This window comes from Cyprinus carpio, chromosome B19 (assembly GCF_018340385.1).
Source record: "Cyprinus carpio isolate SPL01 chromosome B19, ASM1834038v1, whole genome shotgun sequence".
Taxonomy (NCBI): domain Eukaryota; kingdom Metazoa; phylum Chordata; class Actinopteri; order Cypriniformes; family Cyprinidae; genus Cyprinus; species Cyprinus carpio.
The window spans coordinates 2,728,085-2,740,584 of NC_056615.1; the positions used below are offsets into that span (position 1 = coordinate 2,728,085).

General features: G+C 35.8%; 1 protein-coding gene across 7 annotated transcripts in view; it reads left to right on the plus strand.

Moving 5' to 3' along the window:
- LOC109051853 (receptor-type tyrosine-protein phosphatase U-like) overlaps positions 1–12,500 on the plus strand; it is a 229,222-nt gene that overhangs the window by 47,352 nt on the left and 169,370 nt on the right. For all 7 annotated transcript variants that reach the window (XM_042745001.1, XM_042745003.1, XM_042745007.1 and 4 more), the window contains exon 2: positions 4,094–4,222. In XM_042745001.1, the coding sequence (XP_042600935.1) occupies positions 4,094–4,222 (129 nt within the window). The remainder of the gene's footprint in view (positions 1–4,093; positions 4,223–12,500) is intronic.

The window sequence follows — 12,500 nt, forward strand, 5'->3', positions numbered from 1 at the left end:
AATTTATATCTTAAAATGTATTCAAATAAAAATTTAATAATATTTCACAATATGGACAGAAATCGGCTTTTAAGTCATCTTCAAATCAAGGTTAGGGTTAGGGGCCAACAACCTCTCATCTAGTGCATGTATATGGAGACAAGAAAGAAAGAAAGAAAGAAAAAGAAAGAAAGAACTACAGTGTAATTGGCCTGTACAGAGTAGTTCAAACTGAGTCAACAGCAGGACTGAAAATGAAGTCAGACACACCACAGGCAGTTTGAGATGAGCAGTGTGCTCATAATGCCTGAGACTGGAGTACTGCTTCTGCATTATTAAAGCAACAGATGGAAAGGTAAACAAACAAAGGGAGCGAGGGCCCCGGAGCCACCCTCACAATAGTCCATGAGTGGGTCTGGCACCGAGTCAGCCAGCCTCTTTAGCACCTTATAATATCATGCTGCTGTGAGACTATGAGCTTTCTGAGGGCCAAATGAAACTCTATGTACTGTATGTACAAATGTTTCTGAAAGAAGCCTCTTCTCCTCACCTAGGCTGCATTTATTTGATTTAAAACACAGTGAGAACAGTAATATTGTTGAATATTATTGCGATCTTTTAACATATTGGATATGTTAAAATGTATTAATGTGATCAAAGCTAAATTTTATTATCTTTCAGTTTTGTTGTAACATTAAACATGTATTTACAGTCACTTTTAGTCAATTTATTACATGTGCATACTGTATATTATATATAAACTGTTTATAGGAGAGGAGAGAAGTATGTGTTTGTTTGACGTGGAACGACTGTGAGACTTTCCCACTAGAGACAAAGCGAGAGATAATAATCTTTGACATTGTAATTTTCATGGTAGTGGTGATAAAAGCTTTGCAGCTCTTCTGTAATAATCATTATCTTTGCTTGCCTCTGATGATGGCAGCTCTGACTGTAAAGCTGTGTTTACAATGACAGAGAGTTCCTTCACAGACAGCCGCGGACTGATCTGAGCATCCTGCTCTTAAATGCCTGGAGATGGCAGCTGTGGATTATAAACCCATGTAATATAAGCCTGTCTTTGCTGTTTAATTTTGACAACTAAAGCAACTGAAAGACTTCTTTTGAGAGCTGCTCTTGTAGCTTTGCGAGAAACAGTGTTTTAATCCGGGAAAGACTTGGTAATGATGGAGCCTTCAAGATGCCAGAGAGCTAAACCTTGATTAAAAAACAAACTGTGACGGGTCTTGTGATCTGGATACAAAAGATGCAGTGGGTAATTTGATCATTTTCATGTGCCATCAAACATAAAACACTTTTTAGTGCAAATGCATCATTTGTGCATTTACAGACTGAGTAACACTTTAATTTAGGGACTAGTTTGCACTATTAACTAGCTGCTTATTAGCATGTAGCATATTGGCTTTATGTACTTATAAAGCATATATTATTGCCTTATTCTGCATGAGCATATTTTAGATCCCTTAACCCTACCTAAACTCAACAACACCTTATATTAATAAGCAGAACATTAGGAGTTTACTGAAGGAAAATTATGTTTTTTTAGTTAACAGTGAGAATTGGACCATACAATAAAGTGTGCACAACTTTCTACCGTGCATTTTGAATGATTCAGAATGATTTCTTTCTTTCTTTCTTTTACATCTGATTAAACGTGGCATTACTGTTACTATTAATAAATTTAATGAATTCCTGCCAAATGAAAGTATTTCTTTCTTTCTTAAAAAAAGTGTGTGTAGTGTATTTGTTAATGTAATGTAATTTAATGTTAATGTAAGTGTAAATTTGACTAAATTGACCAATCAGAATCTGATTGCTGGGAGTGCATGTCTCTGCTGAGATGTTCTGAGTTTTTGTGTGAGTTTGGTCTACTTTCTGGGGTCTGGGTGCCTATAATAACCTGAAATGTAGCGTGAGAGCATGTGGTTGTGAGAGTGCTTCTGTTTTTAGACGCCAGTCTAGATGGAGTATTATTAGCTTCTGTTGGGAGCCTGCTGATAGCATGTTTCTCAAAGGCACACACACAGGAGTGGGTCACCTTACACCGGCGATGAGTCTATTACGTCTCTGTGTCTCTGGTGTGATGCTGATTTTTGTCAGCTGACAGCAATCTACCTGACCCATCTTTACCTCCCCGTCCTCCAAGCCTGGAGCTAATTGAGCCGAAACACACACCTCCACTTACACACAGAGCTAAGGAAAACCAGAGCTATTAGATGCAATTAAGGAAAACAAAAGGCACTGAAAAGCTTTTAGCTGGAGTCTGAGTTCAGATGTGGCACTCAATCATTTTTGCCTGAGATGATGCCACATCAGTACGTGCACCGTGGGGAGTGTCTTTTTGTTTGCCTCATTAGTTTTAGTGTGGGTGATTAGCCTTTATTCACACTACACACTATTCCAATTGGTTTTCCAAATCCATTTTTTAGAACTGACTGTTGGCACTGTTATTTAATAAGTAATGAACACCAAACAAATCCATTTGTTTAGACAGTGTTGTCATTGTCCAGCAATATACAAAATATACTGTACTGCATATATTGTGCCCAGAATTCCTAACTAATTCACTTTTGAATAGATCAAATGCCACATGAGAGCATTAACGAGTGAATTTGAAATAGTGCAGTAAATTTGAACCTCAAATGTAGAGAATTAAAATCCATTCTGACTGTTGTAATCAAATATCCCAACCAGGCTCATTGGAAAAACCTGCCTGTGGCAACATTTCTGCAAGCTAATATTTCATTGCATGTTTCCCGACACTTTCGAATTGAAACGTGGTGCAACAAGCATATCTGACACTGCTTTGTTATGTTGGTTGTTGTACGTATTGCTGCAGTACAGAAATGAAATGCCTGGTGAATGGCGGTAAATTAGCTTAATGCTCTGTAGCCTTTGAAAATAACGTACCACCTACACTAAACCTAAGCAAATGTAAGATGACCCAAAACTAAAGCAGCCATGACAATTTAGCTTGCTTTCGCAAGTCCTTGAGCTCTTTTATTGTGACTTGCGAGTGCAGTGCTATAACCGGGTGTGCTACCGAGCAAGTTTACTATGTCAGAAACGCCATGTACTGTATATGGAGCTGATTATTTGATGCAAATGTCAAAGTGTATAAATTTTAAGTGGTAAATTTGTTTGGAGGTCATAGCATAGTATTGTAGTAAATGCGTTAAAAATTTGGGAAAACAAATAATTTGTGTTTTACTGCCACTAGTGTTGATTTCAGCCAAACTGCAATGAATTGTAAGTATACTGTAGGTATATTTTTGGAGCTTTCCAAAAATTTAGGTAGAGGCACATTTTTTCCAATCAGCCTAGACTGATTTATTTTTCTCTCTGCAAACAACTAAACAGATCTGAGTCTATAATGCCAAAAATCAGATTTTAGCTGCCTGTCTGAGCTACGTTTTTCTTCTCAGTGAAAGACGCAGAGTCCCGTATCAAGCCTGAAAGGTTACTGCTACAAAGTACAGTAAGGAGTAGTCTTGTGCGGAATATTTAATTACTCGAAACAAAACAGGCCTGAGGTTCCTTTTCCACTACAAAGCTAGCAAACTCACAGAAAGTTATTAACAGAAAAACATCATCTGCCTAAAGCAGCAATCATCCTACTGTTCTCATAAAAAGTTATGAGTGTGATCAAAAATGTAGAGCTTTTGGCTGTTTGTTGTTTAAAGAGGTCATTATCAACTCATTTTATTTTCTTTCCTGAAGTTCTCTCAAAATGTTGGTCAAGTTTTAATGCTCCAAAAATAGACGCAGTTAAGTTTCACCTTGCAATTAAGCAAGCTGTTTTCACTACTGCACCTTTAAGAGGACTTTATTCAAGTAGCTTCATGGGAAATCATTAAATGTGTCACCCTGGCCTGGGTGTCGCCATGTATTTGTGAAATCATTTTACATTTCTACACGTTTACAAGTTCAATTGAAGTATGACTTAAGTTGCTCTTTCCCAAGTAGGATGTTGGAATATATATTACTTTTCAAAATATTGCAAAAGATCAGTTACACTGACCTACAAAAGCAAAACGCAATGTAAAGTGACCATCTTAATATAGTTTGCTTTTAACAGTGTGTTCTCTCTCTCCAGCTGGCTGCACGTTTGAGGAAGACTCCGACCCCAGCCTATGTGAATACAGACAGGCACAGGAAGATGATTTTGATTGGCAGCTTGTACGGACCTACAGCTGGCCTCACATGACCTCTGACCTTACACGAGGTGAGTTCTGTTCTACTGCTGTGCTGTAATGAACACTCGATTGTAATATGAATGTTTCCAATATGTGATTTGGCTTTATACTGTATGGAAGACCTAAGAAAGCAATTCATGTATCCTTAATGGATAAAGCAATACCAGGATGCATTGCATACCTCAGTGATAAAAAAAAAAAAAAAAAAAAAAAAACCGATAGAAAATATCATTTTATTTAATTCTGAAACAACAAAAATAGTTGAATAGTTGAAAGAAAAAAAAATCTCAAAATGAGTTTCAAAAGTATGGAACCACATGGTGATATGGTAAAAATGGAAATGAGAGGAAACATTATATTTCATTGCTTTTGTGTTCTCTCGCAAAACGCCTCCTGTGCTGGCGACCCGGGTTCGTGTGCCACTCAAAGCGGGGTGGTTAGGACCAGAGGGGTTACATTTGCATCCTTTCACAAAACATTTGTGTTCATTTGCAAAAGTATTCTGTACCCCTGAGTAACTTTGTGTTCTTTTGCAAAACATTCGTGTTCGTTTGCAAAAGTATTGTGTTCCCTCAAGTAACTTGACATCTTTCGCAAAACATTTGCGCTAAATTGGAAAAGTATTCCAGTCCCCTGAGAAACTTTGTGTTCACACTCAAAACCACTGAAATATAGTTTTCCTTCCATCTCATATTTGTTTCCATCGGCGTGTCCCCTTTAGGAACTTCTGTGGCTGGGTCATTTTGTGCTGGAGTGTCACGTTTTTAGATTAGCAACACGCTAACCTACTGGTAGCCTACTGCCTTTTGTGTTTTAAAACACATCACGCATGATTGTTAAGATGTTGCCTTAGATGGTAGCAGCTTATGTAGCTTGCTACTTTTTGAAACAAAGCTTGCAACTTTAAGTGTCTTTGTTCTTCTAACTCCTTATTGTAGGAAGAAAGTATGTTTCTTTAAAGAGGAAATACAAACCTCATCTTTTCATCCTGACCACTAGCTTAGAGTGTTATAGCAACTCATAGTGTCAAGTGTCTTTGGTAATGTCAGAAATACACTGTATCCTTCCAACTATAAATGTGCTTTTAGTATCACTTCTGGCCGTGTCTTGCTGTTCAGGTAGGAGTTGTGTGTTAACATGCTTAGAGTTCAGATGGTTTTCAGCGGTAATTGTACATCTCCACAAGGTACATGGGGAGCTACAGAAACACACAGGGCTTTTTCCTGCTCTAATAATGGCAATCGAGTCTAAATAGTAATTTGTATGATGTGAAAATGTGGAGGCTCTTGTGTGCATTATGGGTTTTTACACATCCAAGTGCTCTCACAGACACGATTGTGTTTTGCAAGGGATTTTTTTTTTTTTTTTTTTTTTTTTTAATCAGTGTAGTCAGTGTCCATGAATCATCATACAGTTGAAGAAATTCAAGGTTGTTTTTTTTTTTTTTTTTTTTTTTTTACCAAGATAGCAATATACCTGTGTGCGCGACAATATTATTATTATTATTATTATTATTATTATTATTATTATTATTATTATTATTATTATTATTATTATTATTATTATTATTATTATTATTCTTCATGTGGTTTTCCTGTCACAATTGTGATTAACAGATTAAAAAAGTATGAAAAACTATGATGAGCAACTTAAAACCTAATTAATGATAGCAGCAACCAAATCTGCATTGGTGCAAAACTTATTGTTTACTTATTATAACAAATCTTTTTGTGTGTGTTTCATCAGCTTTCACATAAAAAGATAATCAAATTAGTTAAAATACTTTTAATTTGTAAAATATTTAATTCATTGTATTGGCCAAAAGTCATTACCACATGATTAGTAATAAACTATTTGATAAATAATAATAATAATAATAATAATAATAATAATAATAATACTGTATTACTATACTGCATTTACCATTATTGAGATCTAATACTACTCATAGTGTGCAATATAAACTGTCTTCTACCCTGGATCCATTCTAGTGGCATATATTGTTGTTAAGTGGACATAAGAAGCTTGAAGACAATCTGTGGCACTTTGAGTTGACATTTCTTTGAGTAGCCGTCCAATACTGCACTTATCTAGAGGGTTCAATTCCATCAAAGCTGCTAAAGACACTCCAATTGAGACAACAGCTTAGTTTATTGGGTGCTATTTGGTCAATATTATTGATCCATACTGGGGTATGTTCAGCATGTCAATGAAGGGGAACTGAGAAACAGAGAGAGAGGAAAGGTAGACGGGTGTAATGTGGGTCTAACACTACAGACAGGCTCTGTAGCATACTGATACTTCTGTGAAAACTCTAGTAATCTTTTGTATTTCAAGTTTTACCATTTTTTTTTATATTCAATTCAAGGTTTCAAATGTTGCCTTGAAAGGTGCACTAATTCATTATTTTCTGTACTTCTGCAAAAATTCTGTTTAAATTAATGTATGAGATGAAGATCTGTTGGTTGAGTAAACAATTAATGAGTAGCAAATGCACCTTGAGTATCTCCTGGTTGATCTGGTTTTGCTGAAACCATGATGTTTCCCTGATAAAAGAACACTTTTAAAGGGATAGTTCACCCCAAGATCAACATATTTCATTATGTATGCACCCTCATGTCATTCTAAACATACCTGGCACGTAGAGCACATCAAGTATGGTAAATGGAAGCGGTTGTCTGATATGCAAATATTTTCAAGATTCTGCAAGATCCAACATGGTTTGTTCTTATGCATTAAGCAAATACATTTTTTTTTTTTTTTTACAAGTTTAATTTATCATATTTGATGTACTACACATATGTGCACTGATCAAGGTTTATATGTGAATACAATCATAAATTGAACCTGTTCAATATCATATAAAGCTTAAGATGATTTAGAGTAAATCACTCAAATTTTATGGATTACTTTTTGATCTATTAATCAACTTTTTGAAGTTAGAAGATTTTGGTTGTATAGATTTTCAATGCAAAGACAAAAATTATGAGAGAATACATATTGGTAATCCGTAAAGCCTTCATGTATAATGCATTATAAAGGTATATATAATGTATATTATAATGTATTATATCTTTTCATATATTATTGTAACCACAGTTTAAATGCATACTATTTTTTTAAATTTCCTTGATAAATGTGAAATCAAATGTTAATCGGTTTTACTGCATTATACTTTCTAATGGCAATAGATAATAATATAATGCATTTTAACTATGGTTACAGTTAATTATGAGAACATAATGTATTAAGATACATGCATGTATTAGATGTGAAAGCTTCAAGTAGTGTTACCAAAATATCTTCATTAGTGTTGTGAAGATTAACGGATTTATAAATTTGGAGCAACCTCAGGTTCAGTAAATCATGACTGAGTTTTCATTTCTATTCAAACACAGAACATTACAAACAGAACCATAGAGGATATTTATACTTTGCACTCTATAAAAAGAATCTGCGAGATACAGTTTATCTTATGTGTTAAAATCAATGTCATTGCATGTAAATATAAAAAGTATAACTAAAGTCTACGTTTATAGCCCACTGACAAGTCACATTTAAGTGTCTCAAAACATTACGGTTATTGACTGAAACCTATAATTGGTGTAAATGGAGGTTCGCTCCATTTCTGCATGTGTTGCTGATTTCCAGTGACATGCACGACAGCATGTCGGTGATCTTTAAGTCAACTTTATGCAAATGAGCTGCAGCGCCTCAACGGGAGTACAGACAACGTTCTGATATTTCATAAAGTTGGAGACAGCATTCGAGGATGAAGACCTGCTAGCATGCAGCACATAAACTCCTGAGTGATGTCCAGAAATTGAACGCCTCGTATGCTTGTGCATATAAACACACTGATTGAAGCTGAAGTAATAAATTATGTTTATGCAGAGCACCTCTTTGTTTGTGCTTCGAGTTTGCACACCAAAAAATACTAGACCATTAAAGCTAGACATGCTTTGGATCTGTAACAGAAGTGTGTCTGGTCTTGAGTTTAGTGAGCTTGACTTCAAACAGATGGGTGGTGCCATGATCTTCCCACTGCCCCCTGCTGCAGGAACATGTCAACCCCGCTCTAAAACTTTGACATGCCGTCTTTGAAGATCAGGTGCAAAAAAGTACAAAAATCTCAGCTTGCACTGCAGAAATTGCTCTTTGCATTTAAATGGCACATTAGCACGGGCCAATTTTTCCCTTGTTTCCTGACGAGATTGAGATGCTCATTTGTGTTGATGCGGGGAAGCATTGCTGTCTTTGATGTCAAGGTGTAATAAGACAAGCTTTCAGCCTATCGGCTTGTTGCTTTGCTTTTTTTTTTTTTGACGCTCTTCACGCTGCTTTGTAGTGTGTTGATTAGAGAAATGGACTGAATATGTTATTGAAATAAGAGGCAGAGGTAATAAGCTTTAATGGCAGTTTGTTCTTGCATCAGAATGAGAAAACTTTCACCTGTTTGGAGTCATGCTGTGGAATCTCATGAACTTTTGACAAACATTTGTTCTGGCAGTTTCAGTTTAACTGCTGCGGCAAACTTCGGAGCCCTGCTTTCTGGTCCAACAAGTTATGAAATGGGCTTGTTTTGGAACATTTTTCAAAATTAACTAAGCCCATGATATTAACCGTGTCTAAATCTTCTTTAATACGAAAGTAGACTGAAATTGTGGAAGGTATAAAAGTAATACTTTCATTTAATACTGAGCTGTAGTGAGTTAGTCTGTTTTTAATGCCACACTAAAGACCTTTTCTTGAAGGACTTTTATTTCTAATGACCTTGCAGATCTGTGGATTTCTGTATGGGCTGTTTGGAGCCCACGGTGATAATAGATGTAAGGAAAAATTATATTTTAATGCTTTTGCTTTCACTTGCACTGAAATAATATGATGCTTTTGTGAGCAAATTTGAAGTTTCTTGGTGGAGCGCAATGCTTTTGCGAGAGAATGCAGAACTTTTGTGTTTGCCTAAGAAGCTTTGTGTTTACATGAGGAACTTTTGCATTTTTCTTCCCCTGTATTCCATCACAACAACAAGAGAACATAAAACTCATAAGAGAAAGCAAAGTTTTCATCAACATTTCTCTTTAGTGGCTCCATAAGGACACCAAAGAAAAACAACGACTCGCTGCCAAAAACTCTGACACAGGCAACCACTGACCAATGAGAATTGCAGATGTGTTTCAGAAATCCAATGTTGTGTTAATCCTATTCACCTCCCAACTCCTGAACTCTCAATTCATTCTCTTATTCTCCCAATCAAGAAGAAGGTAGTGCTTTCAAGAAGGGCAATGTTTCTGACATCCAGCATGAGCTTGAAGGCAGAGGAGAGGGGAGAGATGCCATTCGCTTGTCAGACGTCAAAGAAAAAAAAAGAGTGCAGCACTAACTTCTCTAAGACGACATGGCGTATCAGACAGGCTTAAATAAATCCTAATTAAACTGAAGGCCTGGGGCATTGTAAGAGTTTGAGGATGTCTTTGGAAGTTTCAGAATTTAGGGTGGATGAAGTTACTGTAGCACTCAACTACAGAATTGAAAGAATGTTTAGTAACACTTTACAATAAGACCCCATTAGATAACATTAGTTATTACAAGGCTTCCTGAAGTACTTGATTCTGATTGGTCAGAAATGCAGAATAACACACACTCATAGGGGTTTTTCAGGGCTGCGCTTCATTCACATCTCTCATATCACGATGCCGCGTTCTCACTTGTTTCATTCAAATGCAACAGGTCATCTTGTGTCTTGTTTATTGACTCTATTTACTGTTAAAGGCAGGCTTATGTTAGTATTGTTAAACGTGTTTGTCTCATTGCTAATTGATGTTGTTGCTTTCTGTTCATAGCCGCAGGGGTGCTGGGGATGCGGTGGGGGATTTTTTTTTTTTGTCTTTAATATTTCTATTAGTGGATTTTACTAACTTTTTACATCTGATATGCCTGAGTTTTTGGTCAGTGTGCTCGGTGACTGAATATTGCACTTTGGCGAATTCTCTTTTCAGAAACAACAAAGTGCAGATGCAGCTGATGTACATGCAATGTAAATAAGAGGTTGATTCATCATACACTGCAGACAGCTTCACTTAGGTTATTATAACTACCTGGAGCTTTTCTAGAGTGCTTGCACTTTGGTGTGCTAGATTTCAGTGATTATATTTGGTGGTAATGTATGTTCTTTGATAATTACAGTTACTTGGTTAGCTGTAACTCTTGAACAGAATGAGATATCTACTCCAAACTCGATACACGTGTACGAGCTCAATCTTTGGTTAAAAAAATAAATAAAATAAAAAAATGCAGCTCTGCCACTTGGTTCCTTGGTTACCGCTGTAAACAAAGCAGCTGTGTTTATAAACACTACTTTAATATGCATTATATTGCGGTAAGAGGAAAAAAAAAATATATATATATATATTGAAACTGGAGACGGTCAGCTCCTCTCAGAGATACACTCATATAAATCCCCACATATTTGTCTTCCTACACTGAACAAAATTATAAACACAACACTTTTGTTTTTGCCCCCATTTTTCATGAGCTGATCTCAAAGATCTAAGACTTTTTCTATGGACACAAAAGCCTATTTCTCCCAAATATTGTTCACAAATCAGCATTTAAAAATATGGAGTCATGTGACTGTCACAAGATGGTGTCCCAGTCATCATCCCAGACCATGTTTCCTGCCACAGCTTGAGGACACCCACCTGAACCCTGAAAGTAGAAGCAAAATGGACCCATGTGGGTCACGTGACACAATTTTATTAATTAGTATTTGTGTTCTGCTACCCTGAGATAGCATCTATCAATTAAATGGGTGTCTCATTTTATTAAAAAACCCTAAAATAGGCTAAACATAGCAACATGGTGAATAGTAAAAATATTTCACAATATTACTGCTTTTGCAAATAAAATAAATGGAGGCTTGGCGAGCAGAAAATAATGAAAAAAAAAAAACTTACTGTTCATAACCTTTTGAAACTTTATCGGAAACTGCAACGAGTCAATGTTTTTAGACCGTGTGTCTCTATTGTATATTGTGTATTTGATTTTTTTTCAGGGTTTATGTTTAGATATAGATATAGATATATAAATATACACTGAACAAAATTATAAACACAACACTTTTGTTTGTGCCCCCATTTTTCATGAGCTATACTCAAAGATCAAAGTCATTTTCTATGTACACAAAAGGCCTATTTATCTCAAATATTGTTCACAAATCTGTCTAAATCTGTGTTAGTGAGCACTTCTCCTTTGCCGAGATAATCCATCCACCTCACAGGTGTGGCATATAAAGATGCTGATTAGACAGCATGATTATTGCACAGGTGTGCCTTAGGCTGGTGTGGATACATGTGGTCTGCGGTTGAGAGGCCGGTTGTATGTACTGCCAAATTCTCTGAAACAACTTTGGAGACAGCCTATGGCTCTGGTGGACATTCCTGCAGTCAGCATGCCAATTGCATGCTCCCCTTAAAACTTGCGACGTCTGTGGCATTGTGTTGTGTCATTAGACATGTGCCGGTATTCGGTAATGCAATATATCACAGTAATGCATATGCACAATATTGTTATCATGGGCACTTCTAAATACCGTGAATAATTATACATTACAAATTATTCCGAATTTGGGATGCATTTTAAGAATACTTTTTCCATCAACTGGTCAAAATGCACAACTTGAGCAAGAATGCAGAAAGTTTACTGCTAATATATTCTGTCATCATTTCCTCACCCTCATGCCATTCCAAACATGTATGATTTATTTCTTTTTTTCTGTGGAACAAAAAAATATATTTTGTAGAATGTTACCAAGCCATTTTGGTTATCCTTGATTTCTACTGTATGGACAAAAAATATTGAATTTCTCAAAATTATCTTCTTTATTATGTTCCACAGTAGAAAGAAATTCATAGCGACAGGTTTGAATTTTAATTTTTGGGTGAACTATCCCTTTAAAAAATTAATATTTGTAGTTAATACACACCTAATTTATATAAGATACTGATATTTATCTTTAATCTGGCTCTTACTGAATCAATAACATTTTACTTCTATTAAAATTAATCAGAACTAAACATCTCAAGAGAAAGAAGTTCTTGCTTAGAATTAGTATTAAGATGGTGGTCACAAGAAGTAAAACCATGGTAAATTACTATGGTGCTGAATTGACAAATCTATGTATGGCCGTTTTCCAATTGACCTCTTCATGCAGTTTACATTGTCGTGGCTGTTTTCAGCCAGCATGTTCTCATTTATGAAATGACTAGGCCTATAACATAATTCTGTATCACATCTGAATGGATTAAG